The sequence below is a fragment of the Sciurus vulgaris genome (genome assembly GCF_902686455.1).
Source record: "Sciurus vulgaris genome assembly, chromosome: 4".
Classification (NCBI taxonomy): domain Eukaryota; kingdom Metazoa; phylum Chordata; class Mammalia; order Rodentia; family Sciuridae; genus Sciurus; species Sciurus vulgaris.
The window spans coordinates 86,810,399-86,831,799 of NC_136464.1; the positions used below are offsets into that span (position 1 = coordinate 86,810,399).

Sequence of the window (21,401 nt, forward strand, 5' to 3'; positions counted from 1 at the left end):
CATATATATGAATACACCACAATGAATCCTATTGTTATATATAATTATAATGTACCAATAAAAAACAGAAATTTTAAAAATCTTATTAACATTATCTAATGAAAATTCTCACAACAGCCAGGCGTGGTTGAGCATGCCTGTAATCCCAGCAACTTGGGAGGCTGAGGCAGAAGGACCAAAAGTTTGAGGCCAACCTCAACAATTTAGCAAGACCTTGTCTGAAAATTTTAATAAAAAAGGGGGCAGAGAGGAGAGAGGGGGCTAGGGATTTAGCTCAGTGGTAAAGAGGTGCTGGGTTCAATACCCAGTATTACCAAAAATATATATATACTCTCACACTAAAAAAGATGCATATTTAACCACCAAATCAAGTTTCCAAATGCAGACCAGAGTTTTAAAAGCAATGGATCAATATCCATAAAAACTTTAATACATATATATACACACACACACACACACACACACACACACACACACACACACTTCTTCAAGAAAGCAAAAGCAACAGAAATCCTTTCATGGATTATAAAACATTCTTCTTACTCATCAATCATATTGACTATTTTATGAAAGTACATTAATTCTCCATAGAAGAATTATAGACAGGCTTACCCAATAGGTGCTACAGAAAGAATCATACATAAATTCACCCTTGGAATAACCTGAAACAAATAAGGGACAAATTTTGCCTTTGCAGTTCTGAGAACAATGAATGATAAGATGGAAGGAAAGGATGCCTCTGCGAAGTTTCTTTCTCTAATCTCTACTAAGCTCTGGGGGTCCTGCCTGATCCTGTCTTAACTGCTATTCCACTGTCTACAGCTGCACAGTGGCACTATGATTTCCAGCACTGTCAGGTTGTCACCAGGTTCAAATTATTCCCCCCACAAAGATGAAACAGGATAGTTTGTCTTTCTTCCCAATACCAACCAAAATCCCAATACTATGAATACAACAAGTCAATGCTATTTATTTAAACTTTTAAAACCATACTATGAAATAAATAAATTCAATAAGCATTTATTGAATATCCACTTAAGAATGAAATCTAAAGTAGGGTATATATCAAAAAGAATCTCCCTTCTTGACTAAAATATGGGATGTCTTCCTTTTTTGTATTTCACACCAAGCATGTGCATCTTTCTGATATGCATGGACTCTCATACACTGCTTTGGACTGAATGTCTATTTCACCCCCTCCAAATTCCTAGTTGGAACCCTAATCCCCAATGAGATGATATTTGGAAATTCAGCATCTGGGAAAAATTAGGCCCTGAGGGTGGGGCCTTATGATGGGATTAGTGCTCTTCTGTAAAGAAACATGAAAGAGCTCCCTCTCTCCCCTCAACATGTGAGGATATCACAGGAAGGCAACTGTTCACAAGCCAGGAAATAGGAACACTGATTTCAGACTTCCAGACTCTAGAACTGTGAGAAATGCATGTTTATTACTTAAGCCACCCAGCCTATGTTATTTTGTTAGAGCAGCCAGAGCAGACTAAGAGACACACCAAGAAATTCTAGCCATTTATTGTCTAAATTCAACCCTACAATGAAAAGGAAATTGGCAGTCTCAACTTGGTACAGGTACCTTAAAGTAAGATTCTATTTAATTATATTTAAAAATCCATTTGGGTTAAAGAAGGGTTATAAGAAAGAGTATTAATTTAAATAAGAAAGAGTATTAATTTAAATAAGTCTTCCATTGATAGAATATGGGAAAGATATTGGGGGGGTCTTCTTTTATCCCTAGCAAGTGAGGAAAAAATACTACATCTAACAATTATGTACCTTATCACTACCCTCAGCTGGCATTTCAACCAAAGCTGGTTACACTTCTCCCAAGAGTTCAGAAAATAAAATGGTGTGGGAAAACATAAACTAAGAATGCAGAGATCTATTTTAACTTATTGGAATTTTCATTTTAGTTCATTTACTTCAAAGGAGCTACAATGTGATAGATTTGTTTTTTTAATTCTTTATGGAATGATGGGAAGAATGGTGTCCGATCAACTACAATGGTTTCAAACTGAATGACACTAATTTTTTATCTTAGTCTTAGGAAAAAATCAGTTTAACTATGAAATAGAAATTCTACAAGAACTAACTGGCATATGTGTATAGAGCACATTGTAAAGGCAAGGGAGAAAGCAGGAAGTCACCCTTGATTCTTCCCTGTCCCTCCCCACATATATTCACCAAGTCCAATGAATTAATAAACTAAATACCTTCATTACTCAATCCCAGATGATGTCACCATCACCTTTTTCCATAGGCCAATGATGTTCAGAGACTGGCCTGTCTTCAAAATACAGCTTCCACCTGTTTTTGTAAACAATCTTTTACTGGAACACAGTCAGGTCCATACATTGACAAACTGTGTAAGTGTTTTCATACCACAATAGCAAAGTTCAGTGGGTATGAGTGGTCCACAAAGTCTAAAGTACAGTCAGGCACCACAAAATAATGTTTTGGTTATATTGCCTACTGACTCCTTTAATGACGCTCTTAGTTATACAAGTACACTCCATGATGTATGCACAATGATAAAATTACCTTATAGTTTATTTCTCAGAATGTATCCCTATAATTTTAAAAAATTTTACTGGTGCATTATACATAGTAATGGAATTCATTGTGATATATTCATACATGCATACCACATTCCCATTAATAAGCAACATATATCTTTATTATCTGGCCCTTTACAGAAAAAGTGTGCCATACCTAGACTATTAAATCATTCTCTAGTCTCCCCAGAACTTATTGAATTCATTCTCCAAACTGCAGTCTCAGTGAAACTTTTAAGAACAAAAATTTGATCATTCAAATCTTTACACAGATAAATCCAAACTCCTTAAGGTAACTTTCTGCCGGTTTTTCCAGCTTCCTGTCTTCCCACTATCCAATCTGACCTTTATTATGCTAAGTATTTTATTTTAATCTCCTCAAATTCACATTGCTCTAATCTTCAGGCATTTGGCATGGAGCATTTCCCCAACCTGGGATACTCTGCTTATCCCTTTCTCCTAACTCCGGATCATTGTTTCAGCTCTCCTCCACACAAATGCCATCTTCTCCAGGAAGATTTGCTTGACCCCCTGGACTGGGATTAGAAGTCCTAACATCCTCCATACTGAACTTCTCAGATTATAATGCATATCTAATTGTCAAGCCAGATCACAAGTATGAGGGCAGAGAAAAGCTCAGTGGTATTAACTATGATCCCCCTTGAACCAAGTAAATTTTTCTTCAAATAAATTCATGCTTTGCATCATGTTCTGAAAATTCAAAAGAACTCTGTCTTTTTTTGTGGCAGGTGGGTGTTACTAGGGACTGAACTCAGGGGCACTCAACCACCAAGCAGCATCCCCAGCCCTATTTCGTATTTTATTTAGAGACAGGGTCTCACTGAATTGCTTAGCACCTCAACGCTGTTCAGGCTGGTTTTGAACTCACCATCCTCCTGCCTCTGCCTCCCAGGCCACTGGAATTACAGGCATGTGTCAACGCACCTGGCAAGAACTTTGTCTTAGTGATTTACCAGAAGTAATCAGGCATACAGACTTAACTAATAAAGATAACCATTTATAACTATTTACAAGCAGAGTAAGTTTACATAAAAAAAAAACGCTGAAAACCTAGAAACCTACCAAAAGACAATCTCTTCTAAGTGCAACTATTTTGTGTTTATTAGTATATTACCTAAGGAAACTCTGATCTTTAGAACTTAAGCATAACTAAAGATCATTTATTGTAATGAAAACTTTAAAAAGGTATTTATTCTCCCATTACCTGTTCTTCCCTCTCCTTTTCTTTGGTCTTACTTCTGTAGACTCTAGCAGAAGTGGCATCCTGAGATGGAATGGCAGAGATCTGATGCAGCGGCATGCTCATTCCAGCCTCTGATCCGGTCTCCCTCTTTATAGAAGAGAGTCTCCAATGGTAGAGTCATTTTGGGCCATGGACTTCAAGCTAAGAGGAGTGAAGAGAAACATAACTGAGCTAAAATACTTTTCTAAGAATGAGATTGGCATTTTATCTTTATATTCATATTCATACTTAAAGAGATAATGATAAATGCTTTATCTTCAAAAATGACAGAAAATAGGTGTGATAGTACACACCTATAATCCCAGCAACTAAGGAGGCTGAAGCAGGGGAATTACAAGTACAAGAGTAGTCTCAGCAAATCAGAGAGATCCTAAGCAACTTAGTGAGTTCTCTAAATAAAAAACAAAAAGGGTTAGGGATGTGCCTCAATGGTTAAGTGCCCCTGAGTTCAATTCCTAGTATCAAAAAAAAAAAAAAAAAGGTCCAGAAAATGACTTTTTAGGAGGAAAATCCTAACATTCCTCTAATACAATGGGAGTACCTGAAAGAAGCTGGTGTATCAGGTACATGCATAACAAAGATTAATTCTCCATTGTCTACTTAAGTTTAAGCACCTTCTTCATTTGCTCTATTTTTGAAGTTAAACTTTTTTCATGATCAAGTACTCATCCTGATATAAGCAGGTATATTTCCTTAAAACTCCTGCCCTTGAATATATATAATAGTAAGACTGGAGGTTAAGAAGTCTAACAAAAATTCAATATATCTATGATCCATGCTTAACCTTCCAAAAATCTGGACTCACTACACCAGTTGTTGGCAAACTTTTCCTGTAACAGGCCAGATAAATATTTCAGGTGTGTAGCTGAATCTGCTTCAGCTAATCAACTCTACTTTTTAGCATGAAAACAGCCAATGTGTAAATGAAGGAGAATGATCATGTGCTATGGTTTTTGATACTGTGTGTCCCTCAAAGGTTCATGTACTAAAAAAGCTTAGTCCCCAGTGTAAAGGAATTTAGATGATGGGGTCTTAAGAGATGATGGTCTTTATGAGAGATTAATGCTTTCTTGAGAGAGCAAGTTAGGTTTCATTAGTTTACTCAACAGCAGGTTGTTATAAAGCAACTTTCACTGCTTCTGTTCATTCTTTTGCCATGTGAAACATCTCCTATATTCTCCACCTTCTTGCCCTCCCCACTTTCTTGTGTTCCCACCACGTGATGCCATCTACCATGTTATAAGACCCTCACCAGAAAGTAATGCCAACACCATGCTCTTAAACCTCCAGATCTGGGAGCTAGTCTTCAGATGTGCACCCCCACCTTCAGAAAATAGACCTATAAGTTTGCTTGAAACAATCCCTCTCCTATGCCAGACATACTGAAGATAAACCTAAGTTTATAAACAAAACACAGAACAGACCATGCAACTTTTTAAAAATATTTTTTCAGTTGTAGATGTACACAATGCCTTTATTTTATTCAATTATTTATTTAACATGGTGCTGAGGATCGAACCCAGTGCCTCAAATGTGCTAGGCAAGCACTCTACACTGAGCCACAATCCCAGTCCACCATGCCACTTTTTAATGTGAAGGTTATTATAAAAGTATAAAGCAGGTATTATATGATTTTCTTTATATAATTTCCAGATATCTGTTTTGTATTAATTCATCTTTAAAAGCAATGGTTAAACTTCTGTATTATGCCTAATGATCTGGACACAAGGACTTCAACTGCACTAATGCTAACTCACAAAATTTGGGACACGTGAAATAAACATCCATATCTGTAAGAACTGGACTACTAAGTCTAGTTGCTTGAGTCTGGAAATCAAAATCCTATATTCATGATCAGAAGACTTTATATTGTTAAGATGGTGTTACAGTTTGAATCTGGAATGTTCTCCAAAGGTTTGTGTGTTAAAGGCTTGGTCCCAGTTGGTGGCAATGTTAGGGGACAATGGAAACTTTATGAGGAACAGCCTACCTGAAGGAAGTATGTCACTGGGGACATGCCTTTGAAGGATGTATTTTGTCCATATCACTTTCCTCCTCCTCTCCCCCTCTTTTTTTCTCTCCCTTTTACCTCTCTCCCTCTCCACATCCATCCTGGTCACCATGAAGTGAGCAGTTTTCTTCCATCACATATTTCTGCCATGATGAACTGCCTGACTATGGCGCCAAAAGCCAAAGGCTAAGACCATGAACTGAAGCCTCTGAAACTGTAAGCCAAAAAAAAAAATCTTTCCTCCTATTGTTTATCTCCAGTATTTTGTCATAGCATCAGAAAACTGACTAACACAGATGGCAGTTCTCCCAAAACTGATCTAAAGAGTCAAATTAATCTCAATCAAAATATAAGATGACTTCTTTACAGAAATATGAAAAGCTAGTTCCAAAATTTATATGGAAATTCAAGGGACTCAAAATTACTAAAACAACCTTGAAAAAGATGAGCAAAATTAGAAGATTCACACTTCTCAAATTCAAAATTTACTACAAATGAACAGTTATCAAGATCACAATATTCAATAAAGATGAATGGATGGACAGATAAAAAGATCAATTGATCGATCAACAGAGCTGGGTATAGTGGTGCACACCTATAATTCTAATGACTCAGGAAGCTCAGGCAGGAGGATTTAAAGTTCAAGAACAGCCTCAGGAAATTAATGAGGTCCTAAGGACTTAGTGAGATGCCGTCTCAAAATAAAGACATTAAAAAAATAAAAGAGCTGAGGTTATGTCTTAGTGGTTAAGCAATCCCTGGTTCAATCCCCGGTATTAAAACAAAAGTAATACATGTGTAGAGCGATAGAATACAATTTAGAATCCAGGACATGTATCAACAACGGTCATCTGATTTTCAACCAAGACATTAAGACCATTCTATAGTGAAAGAATGGTCTTTTCAATAAATAGGGCTAGGATAACTGAATAGTCACATGCAAAAGAATGAATGTGTATTCCTTCCTAATAACAAAGAAAAAAGACAAACTACATATCATCAAAATGAAAATTTTTGTGCTTCAAAAGATACCATCAAGAAAGTGAAAAGAGGCCAGCTGCAGTAGTGCACACCTATATAATGCCAGCTACTGAGGAGGCTAAGATAGGAAGATTGCACGTTCAAGGCCAGCCTGGCCAACTTAGTGATAACCTGTCTCAAATTTTAACAGAAAGGCAGGGTGGGAGCTCGGTGGTGGATATAGCTCAGTGACAAAGCACCCAAGTTCAATACCCAGTACTGAAAAAGTGAAAAGATTTCTGGATATGGTTTGCATACTACAAACCCAGCTATTTGGGAGGCTAAGACAGAAGGATCACAAGTTCAAGGCCAGTCTGAGCAACTTAAAGAGACCTTATCTCTCAAAACAACTTTTTATAAAGGGCCAACGACAACTCAACTCAGCAGCAGAGTGCTTGCCTAGCATATGCAAAACCCCTAGGTTTAATCACTAGTACCACCAAAAAATTAAAAGTAAAAAGATAATCCACAGAATAGAAAGAAGTTTTTATAAGTCATGTATCTAGTAAGTTATTTATATTCCAAATATGTAAAAAAAAAACTCTCTTACCATTAAAATTTAATAAAGACAATCCAATAAAAAATGGTTACTCAATATCTTTAGCCATCAGAGAAATGTAAAGTAAATGATGAAACATCGTTTTAATTATGTCCCTAATTAAAGACACTGCTGATGAGAATATATGCAGCTCTTTGGAAAACAGTCTGATCCTTTCTCAAAATGTTAAACATGTTACCATATGACCTACCACTTCTACTCCTAGGGCATACATACCCAAAAGAAATAAAAACATTTGCCCCATTTATGAAAACTTCCCAAAAACTTGTTTTGTATTATCCACTCAATAGAAACATTCAATAATAAAAAGAAATGAAGTACTGATACACACAATATGGATGAATTTTGAAAAACATCATTTTTTTTTGTTTTTTTTTTTTTATTGTAAACAAACGGGATACATGTTGTTTCTCTGTTTGTACATGGCGTAAAGGCATACCATTTGTGTAATCATAAATTTACATAGAGTAATGTTGTTTGATTCATTCTGTTATTTTTTCCCTTCCTCCCACCCCTCCCACCCCTCTTTACCCTCTATACAGTACTTCCTTCCTCCATACTTGCCCCCCTCCCTAACCCTAACTCTAACCCTAACACTAACCCTTCCCTCCCCCCCATTATGTGTCATCCTCCACTTATTAGCGATATCATTCGTCCTTTGGCTTTTTGAGATTGGCTTATCTCACTTAGCATGATATTCTCCAATTTCATCCATTTGCCTGCAAATGCCATAATTTTATCATTCTTTATGGCTGAGTAATATTCCATTGTATATATATACCACAGTTTCTTTATCTATTCATCAATTGAAGGGCATCTAGGTTGGTTCCACAGTCTGGCTATTGTGAATTGAGCAGCTATGAACATTGATGTGGCTGTGTCTCTGTAGTATGCTGATTTTAAGTCCTTTGGGTATAAGCCAAGGAGTGGGATAGCTGGGTCAAATGGCGGGTCCATTCCAAGTTTTCTAAGGAATCTCCACACTGCTTTCCAGAGTGGCTGCACTAATTTGCAGCCCCACCATCAATGTATGAGTGTACCTTTCTCCCCACATCCTCGCCAACACCTGTTGTTGCTCGTATTCTTGATAATCGCCAGAAAAACATCATTTTAAGTGAAAGAATCCAGTCACAAAAGGCCATATGAAGACATTTGTATGAGTTTGCAGAGTAGATAAATCCACAGAGACAAAAAGTAGACTGGTGGTTCACAAAGCTGGGGTGGGTAGAAAAGGACAAATGGTAGGGAGTAATGGCTAAAAGGGTTTCCTTTTTAAAGTAATGAAAATGTCCTAAAAATTACAATAGGGATGGTTATATAGCTCTTGGGTATAGTGAAAGTCATAAGATTATAAACTTTAAATCAGTTAATTTAATGAGTGTAAACTATAACTCAATAAAATTATTTTTAGTGGGGCTAGGGTTGTAGCTCAGTGGTAGAGTGCTTGCCTGGCATGTGTAAGGCACTGGGTTCAATTTGCAGCATCACATATAAATAAATGAATAAAATAAAGGTCTATCAACAATATATATTAAAAAAAAGAATGTGGAAACAAAGTGGTCTAAAAGAAATTTTTATTTTCCCTTTGTCATTTGCCTAATGTAATTTATCCAGATGACATGGAAATGCCCATTGCTTCCCTTTCTCTCACCCTTCCATTTCTGAGAAAGGCAACAGAAAAGAGTACAAAATCAGCAAACAGAAACTAATGCTCAAGTTCTAGCACTGTGAGAGGTTAGGCAAACTGATGAATTTCTAAATTCTTACTTCCTGACTGTAAAAGACAAGTGTAATAACGTCTATTCAATTCACAGGGTTGCTGTGAAGATCAAATAAGACTGTGGCCATGTGCACAAATATAAGAGCTCTCTTATATAAAAGCATATGTAACAATAGGCTTTTCAGGCATTTGCAGTAATTTCCACTCACTGCATCACAAAGGTCTATTTGATTGCTTTGTCTTACAATACTATTTTCTCTTCCCCCTATACTTCGGTGTAACATGTAAAACAAGATATCCACAACTGGGACCTCAAATCCTTTCTGACATTTATTTAGGACCTCTAGGTAACTTGACTCTAAGGGAAATCAAGGATGACAATACTATCCCTCTAAGGAGTAACAGACTGTCCTAATGAAGAAGACAACAGCAAGGCTGAACTTTTTTTTTCCTATGTGCTTTCCAAGTGGTCAAAATGAATGAAAGAACTGCCCATTCCAACAATGTTATAGACAAACAGATGATGAAGCGGAGCCAGGAGAAGACAAAAAAGATATCACAGACTCCCTGAGGAAAAAAATCACCCAAGAAGGGTCTCTGCCTTCCTCCCAGGCACACTTGCTTGCAAGATGCCAGATTCCAGCAGCACCCTGCTCTGTCCCCTAAGTCCTGGTTGAACATTGTAAGACATGAACGCACAAAAGAGCGGAGGGTAAGAGGGGTAAGTTCAAAGTTCGCATACCTATAGGAAATCCAAAGTATGTTCAAAAACAGATCAGAAGTTATCATCATATTCATGACACCTGAACATACAGAAACAATTTCTTTTCCAGGAAAAGTCTTCACAATCAGTCATTTATGTCATTAGATGCTACAAACAAATGATAAAATCCAACATCAACAAAGAATTTCACAAAGTAGCAATGGAGAATCCCTAAAAGCCCTTTTTTTTATTTTATTTATTTTATTTTTTTTGCGGTGCTGGGGATTGAACCCAGGGCCTTATGCTTACAAGGCAAGCACTCTACCAACTGAGCTCTCCCCCAGCCTTCTTAAAAGCTTTTTAAAATCTATCTCAAACCAAAATTTAACATACACAGCAAAACTCCTAGAGACATTCCAGTCAGGTACAATGGCACAGGTCTATAATCTAAGCTATTTGGATCTGAGGCAGGAGGATCTCAAGTTCAAGGCCAGCCTGGCAACTTAGCAAGAGGCTACCTCAAAACATAAAATAAGGGCTGTGAATGTAGTTCAACAGTAGAGCATGTGCAAAACCTAACGTGGGTTTAATTCCCAAAACTGAAAACAAAACACAACTTTTAGAGACATTCCAAAAAAAGCAAAATGTGCACATTATCTCTGCTGTTATAATCACATGGTTAGAATTTTCTTCAAATGTACAAAACACTCCCAGCAGCTTGGGAGGCTGAGGTAGGAGGATTGCAAGTTCAAGGCTAGCCTCAGCAACTTAGCAACACTGTCTCAAAATAAAACGGAAAAAGGGCTGGGGATTTTACTCAGTGATTAAGTGCCACTGGGTTCAATCCCTGGTACAAATAAATAAATAAAGGGCTGGGAGTATCACTCAGTGGCAGAGTACTTGCCGATCATCGGTAAGGCCCAAGGTTCAATCCCAAGCATGGGAAAAGACAGAGAATTTCACAACACAATGGAAAGGCTAAAGTTCAAAGAAATTTTATAAGAATTATTGGTACCAGTTAAAGTCATAAACACTTGTATAAAATCAGTACTGTATACTGGTGCAAGGAAAAAATATATAAATATATATACAATACATATGTATATATGTGAACATATATGTGTATATATGTATATTCATTGTGTGTATGTGTGTGTGTGTGTGTGTGTGTAGCATAATAACGTCACTAATGTATACCAATGAAACAAAAAAGCCTAAGGAAAAAATATAAGAGGCAAATAATATAAAAACTAAGAACTAAACAGGCATGGTGGCTCATGCCTGTAATTCCAGTAGCTTAGGAGGGTGAGGCAGGAGGATCATGAGTTCAAAGCCAGTCTCAGCAACTTAGTGAGGCCCTAAGCAACTCAGTGAGACCCTGTCTCTAAATAAAATACAAGTAAGGACTAGGGATGTGGCTCAGTGGTTGAGTGCCCCTCGGTTCAATCCCTAGTACCAAAAAAGTAAAACTAAGAACTTTTCATGGAAAGATAACGATTTATAGTATATTTGAATGATTAAGATGTGCTCTCCCTAAACTGAAGCATGTTAAATGTAAATCCATCAAAATCAAAGCAAGAATTTTTATTACAAAATGGTCCTAAAATTAAGCTAATAAACTAATCAAATTAAAAAAAGAGGTAAAAAGCAATAAGGAGATGAGTCCTACTGAATATTTAAACAACAAATAAGGACAAAGACACAAAAACATTACATAATTTAGTTTATTATCATGGATAATAACTTAACATCTTAATACTCAAGTAAAGGCAACAGTTCACAAATCAATTTTTTCCTTAACAAATTCTGACAAAAATATGGCAAAACCTGTCACTGACAAATGTGTGTTGAGGCTGTGTTCTCACAGCCTCTGATAGCATCATAAATTCAGAATACCCATCAAGGAAACTGTTGAGCAACAGGGCTCAGAAATCACGGGGAAATTTATGTTTGCGAGCCTAGGAAAACCTGTAAAAAATCTATAAACCAAGATTTTCAATTTCAGTACCCAAATTGGGGCAAAGTTATGTAAACTATGGTATTAGTACAACTGAGGAAATATTATGTGGTCATTTTAAACAATACAGAAGCACAGATGTGGTAAGAACCAGATGCTGAAAATTAAATACATGTTATATTAACAGCCATGTAAATATACACATAAGCAAAAATCCTAGGAGGTATACCATGAAAATGCTAATAAGTACCTTAATGATAAAGCAGTATGAATGACTTTTACTTTCATTTTCCGGGTCCTTTGTAAAGATCTGTTTTTTTATAAAGTATGCTTTTTAAAGAGCTAAAATTAAAAGATGAAGTCATGCCACATAGGCTAGCAATAGAATTGTTATGGTTGTATATGAACATAAACAACCATAAAAGGGCTGATTTTCTGTGAGGAATGCATTTCCAATGGTCTCACAGAACTCTGACTTAATTCCCCTATGGAAATAGAGTAAGAAAGCATATTTTCAGGACAAAAATGTTTACAAGCATTGTAGGGTTCATATTCTGATCCTTTTCAATTTTTCTAGGATTTCCTCTAATATTTTTGCAGAGGGCTATCCCTCAAAAAACAGCTTTATAGCCAGGCATGACTGATTCACACCTGTAATCCCAGCAACTCGGGATCTTCAGACAGGAGGACCTCAAATTCAAAGCCAGACTCAGCAACTTAGACCCTTTCTCAAAAATTAAAAAAATAAAAAGGACTAGGGATGTAAGCTCAGAGATAGAATGCTCCTGGGTTTGATACCCAGTATCAAAACAGCTAACAAACAAAACCAAAAAAGCTCTGTGCATGACAGGAACAGTTTGTCTTTCTTCACAGAGTTATTACATCAAACTTTGTTCAGAAAGCTACTGATCTTGGAGACTGAATTATTTCTTCTCCTACAAGCAGTAAGACAAATTTTATAATTATTTTCATGTCGCACTGTTTCTGGTTGGTATACTTGCTACAAAAAATACAACTGCAGTGAAATGACCTTTGCATAACAACAAAACTGGAGCCCAGAACATGAACTGCTAGAAAGCAGGAATACAGCAATATGCCACAGCAGACAAGAAAGGTTAATACTTGCCCACTACTTATAAATCTGAGCTTTTGCCCAGCACACACAAGGCTATGTGCTGCTTACATGGCTCCTTTTTCAGTACATGTCTCAGGAGCTATACTAGAAACATCTATGGCAGGAACCATCACCTTTTACAGTACACAGAAAAGAATAAACAAGTACTATCAGTAAATGTATTTTTCTTTTTGTCATAATTGTAACAGAAATCTCTTGTTCCAAGGTAGTATAGAGGCTTTCCACAAGAGAATATATTGTTCTCTCAAACAGACTTCCTTGTAGGAGAAGCCCACATGCCCAGGGTATGACAATGAGATCATGCATTTTCATTGTTTAAGCCATATTTACTATAAGTTCCTTTCATCAGTCCTACAAACTGTCTAAAACCCTTTCATGAACTAGGCAAATTATATTATGTAATGCAAAGGAAAGGTCTTCCCAGCTCTGGCAATTTGGACTCTCTGACCCTTCTCCTCACCTGGCTATTCAGGGGCCTCAACTGTCATCCAGCTTCCTCCCCATATTTTCACCCTCTCCTTAAAGTCGCCATCATATCAGTTCTCCAAGGAAAACGCACAGAATGGGTACTTTATGTCACTAGATGACACTATAAACAAATGCTAAAATTCAATGTCAATACAGAATTTTAAGATATATATCTCTCAACCTCTAAAAACAAAAATAAAAAATGCTTGCAATGCTACTATCCTTTTTCCATCTACAACCAAACTTCCTCAGGTGTCTACAATGGTCTCCACATTCTCACCTCGCACAACTCAGTTCACCACAATCTAACCTTTGTGGCCCCATTTCACAGAAACTGTGCCAGGACTTTTCTTATTTACTACTCAAATTCAGAAAAGCTCCAAAACAAATGAACCAAAATTAAAACGTACAACAAAGAAAACTGGGGCAACAAAAAAAATCAAACTCTCTAAATAAGTTAATTAATATCCTCTTAAAGATATAAATAAGGGCATCAATATAGCTAAAATATGACAATACAAAAGAGGATAAAATAAGAAGCACTCAAATTAAAAATGACAAGCAAATGTTAGCACCAAGAAGAAGGAGGAGAAGCGATTAAAGCAGCAGGAGTGGGGATGGACCCTGGGCTGAGGTAGGCCCTCCCTCCCTCCAGCCTCAGTGGATCATGCCAGGGTGAAGTGACTGGGCGGTGCTGGCGCAGGAGACAACGCCATTTCCAGTTTCAACACAGGGATCACAACAAACACAGCTGCCACAGAAGCACTATGCTTTGGGTTTTTAAAGTGGAAGAGAAACTGCAGTGCAGGATTTTAATTTGGGGAAAATTAAATAACTTGGTGAAAGAGTGGATATGAGAAATCAGTGAAAGTAAGACTCTTCCACAATCTGTAAATGAAAATGTTGGAGGAAAATTTTTTACATTTGGATCTTACAGATTAGGAATACATACAAAAGGTACTGATAATGATGCATTGTGTGCTACACCAAGATATGTTGATCAAAGTGACTTTTTCACCTCAGGCTATGATAAACTGAAATTACAAGAAGTTAAGGATTTAAAAGCAGTTGAAGAGGCATTTGTACCAGTTATCAAACTCTTGTTTCGATGGAATAGAGACTGATATTTTGTTCGCAAGATTAGCACTACAGACTATTTCAGAAGATTTGGACCTACGAGATGACAGTGTGCTTAAAATTTAGATATAAGATGCATAAGAAGTCTTAATGATTGCAGGGTAACCAATGAAATTTCACACCTAGTACCAAACATTGACAACTTCAGGTTAACTCTGAGAGCTATCAAACTGTGGGCCAAACACCACAACATCTATTCCAATATATTAGGTTTCCTCAGTGGTGTTTCCTGGGCTATGCTAGTAGATAGAACTTGCCAATTTTATCCAAATGTAATAGCATCAACTCTTGTACATAAATTTTTCTTGGTATATTCTAAATGGTATATGTTTAGATTATATTAAAATAAAATTGATAGTAGACCCTGAAAAAAAAATGACAAGTAAATTAAATATTCAATACAAGGGTCAGAAAATGAAATCACAGAAGTTGTCAAGAAAGTAGTACACAAGAGAAAGTAAGAGATAAAGAAAACTAGAAGGATTTGTGAACTTAAGACTATCTGCAGATCAGTCCATGAATTCCAACACTGACGTGACTGCTTAACACCAAAACAAATAACCCAATCAGTAAATGAGCAAAGGAACTGAACAGACACCTCACAGAAGAAATATAAATGGTGAACAAATATATGAAAAAATGCTCAGCATCCCCAGCAACTAGAGAAATACAAATTAAAACTACACTGAGGAGCTAGGGAGATAGCTCAGTCAGTAGAGTGCTTGCCTTGTAAGCACAAGGCTCTGGGTTCGATCCCCAGCACCTCCAAAAAAAAAAAAAAAAACCTACACTGAGATTTCATCTCACTCCAGTAGTCAGAATGGCAATTATCAAGAATACAAGTAACAATAAATACTGATAACGTCGTAGAGGAGAAAGGGTACTCATATACATTGCTGGGGGAACAGGACTGCAAATTGGTGAAACCATTCTGGAAAGCAGTATGGAGATTCCTCAGAAAAGCTGGAATGGAACCACCATTTGACCCAGTATACCCACTCCTCAGCACATATCCAAATGACTAAAATCAGGATACTACAGTGATTGCAGCCACATCAATGTTTACAGCAATCCCATTCACAATAGCTAAGCTATTCAACCAACCTAGGTGCCCTTCAATACATGAATGGATAAAGAAAATGTGGTATACATACACAATGGAGTATTATTCAGTCATAAAAAATGGCTTTATGACATTTGTCAGTAAATGGATGGATCTGGAGACTAATCCTGCATGAAATAAGCCAGTCCCAAAAAACCAAAGGTGGAATGTTTTCTCTGGTAGATGGAAGCTAACCCACAATTTGGGAGTTGGGGGGTGGTGAAAGGAAGAACAGAAGTACAGTAGATTAGATAATGGGGAATGGAGGGAAGGGAGGGGGAATAAGCAAAGAAAAGACAGTGGAATGAATCTGACAGTTCTCGCGTGTACATATATGAAAGCAACACAGTGAATCCCACCACCAGGAACATCCATAAGAATAGCACTCTAACTAGAATAAGAGATATTCCGTGTTTGTATAACTATATTAAAATGGATTCTGATATGCATAACTAAAAAGAACCAATATATTTTTTTTTGAAAAAGACTGTGGAGGAGAACAAAGTACCACTGTTTTACTTTTTTATGATGTTATTGTATTTTTTATACCTTTATTTTTATGTGGTACTGAGGATTGAACCCAGTGTCTCACACATGCTAGCTAGGCAAGCACTCTACCACTGAGCTACAATAACAGCCCACAGTACCACTGTTTTCACACACAACTATGGGTCACCTAATTCAGGTCTAAAATTCAGAAAACTACTAAATGAAGAAATAAACCCAAGCCTTTTTTTACTTATTTAACAATAAGAACTGATCTTATATGAACTTCTTTAGGACAAAAAGCTGACTTAAACTGACAGGAAGTTACTCAGAGACTCTACCAGTACTGTTCAGTATAATCATACTTCAGTGAAGAGACAGTAATGGGCTTAAGGGGTATTAACCCAAATCTCAATGATCTTATTTCATAACACTTAGTACATAGCAAATTACCTTTCTAAAAATCTGAAATTTTCTAAATTCCAAATTATTTCTGACCCAGAAATTTTGAATAAGTGAGATTTGGCCTTTATTTCATTTTTCAAAAAACTACATACATGTATCACTATTTTTTTTTAACTTTAAAGCTGTTTTGAAGAAATAGTGGAGAGGAAGTCTAAGAGTTGACAAACAGGAGATTCATATGACCTTAAATGGATCAACACCTATGCCAACATATTTTCCAAAGCTGGCATTATACCGGAATCACTACTTAAACACTGAATAAGGAGGTTCTCTTATCAATGAATTTTTTTGAAGAAGGGGAAAAAAACTTCACTTGCTCCCTCACCCACATCCTGTTACATTTCCTTCTAGTTTGTTCTTCTAGGAATTGTCTACACTTAGCTTTGTCTTTTTCTCACTTTGCACATACATTTAAAGTAACTGTAATCTGGATTCAATGTATTAAGGCCCACATTGCAACACTAATAAGAAAATAAAAAGGTCCACAATGCTCTTCAATGCTCTCCATGCTGTTTAGCCTGAAAGACACTGTACAGTGCTATTACCTGATCTGACAAATTCACTCACTTCTTTTGACTTCCATACACAATATTCTTAACATTTGAGACATTAAATGTTAAGGTCCTTCAAAACTTAAATTCTCATCCTGTGTTGCTTTTTCCTGGGGGAATTTAATTCATCAGTTTGGCTTCAACAACTACCTTTGTGAATATTATTCAAGAAGAAAATATAGATAAATCAAACAATCAAATTAAAAACCTCTGCACTTTTAAATATTCCATTAATTAAACCAAAGTTAAGTTCCTGACTGGGAAAAATAAGGCAATATATCTGATAAAAGAATTGTATCCAGGATACATAAAGACCTCCTACAATTCAAGAATCTATAGGGAAAAGGAAAATTTTCCCTCTAACCTCTGAAGCTATGCTAGAATAAGCTGACAAAGACTGAATAATTAGTGAAAACACGTATTTATCACAGGCAAGAAATCAATTAATTCCCCACTAGCCAAGCATAATTCAGAAACTTATATACCACTTTTTCTATTGGGGAAGAGGGAATGCAGACAATTTTGAGGAGGAACCTTGTAAAATGATTCTCTTTGGAATTCCAACCAGGTACAGACATCTTGTAACAGCAATGTGTCCAAGTGTGTTACAGTCCGCAATCCTCTTTTCTAAGATAATGGGATTTCAGAGTGGGAATGAAAGTCAGTGATGTTCCTTTTTGCAGTCTGGTCCTAATGCAGATAAGGAAATTACACACAGAACCTTTCCCTTCACTTGCACGGAGAGGAAAAAAGAAGATTAGAGAGACCTTGATATTGAGCCTGCTCTTAAGGTCTTTTAATTTCTTTTACATCAAACCGCTCAGCATGCCAAAATTCTCTGATCCCTAACAAAAACGACCTGGTTTTAAAATAGGCAAAAGATTATTTTAATAGACATTTCACCGAGATGACCTATGAATAGCTAATAAACTCATAAAAAATGTTTCAAATTAAAACCACATTGAGATACCACTTATACTCCCACTAGAACAGCTATATTCAAAAAGTCAGTCAATACTAATGGCTTGATATAAAAACTGAAGCCCTCATATTGCTGAAATGATACAGATACTTTTTGAAAACTGCTCTGAAGTTTCTTAAGTTAAGAAATCAGGAATTCCACTTCTTGCCATCAATGCAAGAGAAAATTCATAGAGAAAAAGCAATCAATGACTGCCTACTGTGGGAGAAGGATGGCCTCTGGGGATGTGCCTTTGGAGTTGACATTTTGTCCCTGGAGAACACTATCTCTCTGCTTCCTGGTGCCATGTCCTAAGCAGCTTTCCTCTGCCACACCCTTCTGCCATGATGTTCTACTTCACCTCTGGCCCACAGCAGCTAAGTTAGCAACCTATGAACTGAGAACTCTGAGACTGTGAGCCCCAAAGAAACTTTTCCTCCTCTAATATTGTTCTTGTCAGGTCTTTTTGACTAAAGCAGAAACTGGTAACGAGAAGTGGGGTCACTGCTGTGACTAACCTGACCATATGGTTCAGAAACTTTTTAGAATTTGAGAGGAATTTTGAAAAAGTTTGAGATGCAAGATGGAAAAGCTTTAGATTGTTATAGGCAGAGCTTAATGAGTGAGTCTGGTGGGAGCTCAGAAGACCAGAATGCCAATAGGATCGCAGACAATAAAGATTGGGTTCATGAGGTTTTAGAGGAAAAAGAGGGCTCTACTGAAAATTGAACTAAAGGCCATACGTTTTACATTCTGATTAAGAAGTTGTCTAAATGTTGCCCATGTCCTGAGACTTGGTGTGAGGCTCAATTTAAAGGTGATGAACGTGGAGGAACTTCCAAGACAGCAGAGGTAGCATGGGTATTGGTGGTGGCTTTTAGACAAGTTTACTGCGATAATCAGGAATAGAAAGCAAAGCAGAAAAAATAGAAAAACCTGCATTTTGGCCAGAAAACAAGTAAAACCAGGACTAAGGAAGATGTGCTTGTTAAAGGGAATATAGCCACTAAAGAAATGTAAATATTTTGCCCAGAAGGTGAGCACACTTGCACATGCCTTATAATTCCAGAGGCTCAGGAGGCTGAGGCAGGAGGATCGCAAGTTCAAAGTCAGTCTCAGGGAAAGCAAGGAACTAAAGCAACTCAGTAAGATCCTGTCTCTAAATAAAATACAAAATAGGGCTAGGGATGTGGCTCAGTGGTCGAGTGCCCCTGAGTTCAATCCCTGGTACGCCCCCACCGCCCCCCCCCCAAAAAAATACTCAGAAACAATAGGAAAGATGGCTGGAGGGTATCTCAGGAACTGGCAAGACCACATTCATCTCCGGCTCAAGGATGTAAAAATTTTTTAAAATCCCCTTGAGAACAGACCATGGTGGTACTCTTTATTGTACAGGGGGGAGATGGGGGGGGGGGAGTAGAAAGCTGTTTCACCATTCTCAGCCACCCCATCACTCAGAGGCTACTACTGTCACAGTTCCAGAGAACTAGGCTACTGCTCAAGATCTAGGCTACTGGTGGCAGACCTTGGTGTCACCACACGGTGTGGTTCTATAAGATTGCAGGATGTTGGAGTTAGGGGATCATGAAAGCTTTTACCAAGATTTCAAAGGAAGGTCAGGGAGGTCAAGCAAAGTGCAGCAGGGTTGAAGACCCTGTGGGCTGCCACTGAGAGGGCAATGTGTGGAGATGTGAGGAGGAAGCCAAAGCGGCAGTGGAGACCCCAAGATTAAGAAATGCCCATAACATGGGACATCTGTCAAGTAAAACTATAGGAATCAAGCCAAAACAAGTCAAAAGAGAGACCATGCAGGCTACAACCAGCAAAGCCATAGGGGCAGAGTTACACAAGTCCTTTGGAGAGAACATACATAAAGATGCCAGACAAGGAACTACAGAAATTTTTTGCCTAGCTGTATTTCAATCTTGCTTTGGCCGAATCCCTTTTTTCTACGCTCTTATGTCTTCCTTTTGCAATGGTAATGTTTACTCTGTGCCTTAATATACTGGATACATGTAACTTGGTTTTGATTTTTACAGGGGCTTACACCAAAAGTTTATCTTGAGTCTCAAAGAAGACTTTGGACTTGGACTTTGGGGCAATGCTAAAACTGTTGAAAACTACGGGGACTCTTGGAAATGGAATAAATGTATTTTGCATTGTGAGACAAGCAAGAATTTGGGGGGCTGGGGGAGTATGTTATGATTTAGATATTAGGTATACCCCAAAAGTTCATGTGTAAGACAATACTAGAACATTCAGAGGAAAAATGATTGGGATATAAGAGTCAACCTAATCAGTGTGTTTGACCACCATCAGGTATTAACTGAGTGGTAACTGTAGGCAGGTAGGGTATGGCTGAAGGAGTCGGATCACTGGGGTCATGCATTTAGGGTTTATATTTTGTTGTGGTAAGGAAAATTCTCTCGTTCAGTGTGTGTGTGTGTGTGTGTGTCTCTCTCCTGTCTCTTCTCCTTTCCCTCTCCTCCTCTCTCTCTCCTCTCTCCTGTCTCTTCTCCTTTCCCTCTCCTCCTCTCTCTCTCCTCTCTCTTCTCCTTTCCCTCTCCTCCTCTCTCTCTCTTCTCTCCCCGTCTCTCTCTCTCAGTGAGCCCCAAACAAACTTTTCCCCCTCTAAAATTGTCATCAGGTCTTTTCACCACAGGAACAAAACACTAAAACACTGCACAACTCTAAATTTACTAAACTCATTGAATGATATGCTTATAATGAGTGAATTTTATGGTATCTAAGTTATACCTCAAGATACTCATTCAGTGCAGCCCACCAGGCACTCTGTGGTTTGACCTTTCATTTGCAATACTCTCCCCTCTCCCATCACAACAGCAGCATTCTTTCAGTCCTCTCAGACTTCTCAGCTCCTTCTCAGGCTCTTCATATATGCAGTTCTCTGCAATGTTCTTCCTTCCCTTCATGATCTAATTAACTCTTCATCAGAGAAGAGATTCCACATTTAGAGGTTTTCACAGCATCAGTAAGACTCTCTACATCATTAATAACTATTACAGCTGGAATTTTACAGTTACTGAAGTAATTCTCACTTTCTCCTCTATTGGACTATATAAGCCTCACAAAGGTAGAGACATGCCTTGCTTAGCTCATGGTTCTCATTTCTTTAGCCCGGAGTCTATCACAAAGATCTATTCAATCAGCAGTGATTGGATCAAACACGCTCAGACAGCAGTCAGAACTAGCTGGAAATTTTACTGGTACCTCAAAAACTATTAATCAACTCTGTTTACTGTTCCAAATGCTGACCACGAACTCTACTGGA

General features: G+C 37.5%; 1 protein-coding gene and 1 pseudogene across 5 annotated transcripts in view; one reads left to right on the forward strand and one right to left on the reverse strand.

The window, feature by feature from the left end:
- The window catches only part of MARCHF8 (membrane associated ring-CH-type finger 8), a 139,003-nt gene that overhangs the window by 79,472 nt on the left and 38,130 nt on the right, over positions 1-21,401 (reverse strand). For 3 of the 4 annotated variants that reach the window (XM_079136470.1, XM_079136469.1, XM_079136472.1), the window contains exon 2: positions 3,796-3,975. The exons of the other annotated variant lie outside the window; for it this stretch is intronic. In XM_079136470.1, the coding sequence (XP_078992596.1) occupies positions 3,796-3,897 (102 nt within the window). In that variant the 5' untranslated portion in view covers positions 3,898-3,975. The remainder of the gene's footprint in view (positions 1-3,795; positions 3,976-21,401) is intronic. 4 annotated transcript variants of the gene reach the window in all.
- Positions 11,454-15,275, forward strand: LOC306659332 (poly(A) polymerase type 3-like; annotated as a pseudogene). The gene has a single exon. The product of its transcript is annotated as a poly(A) polymerase type 3-like (transcript).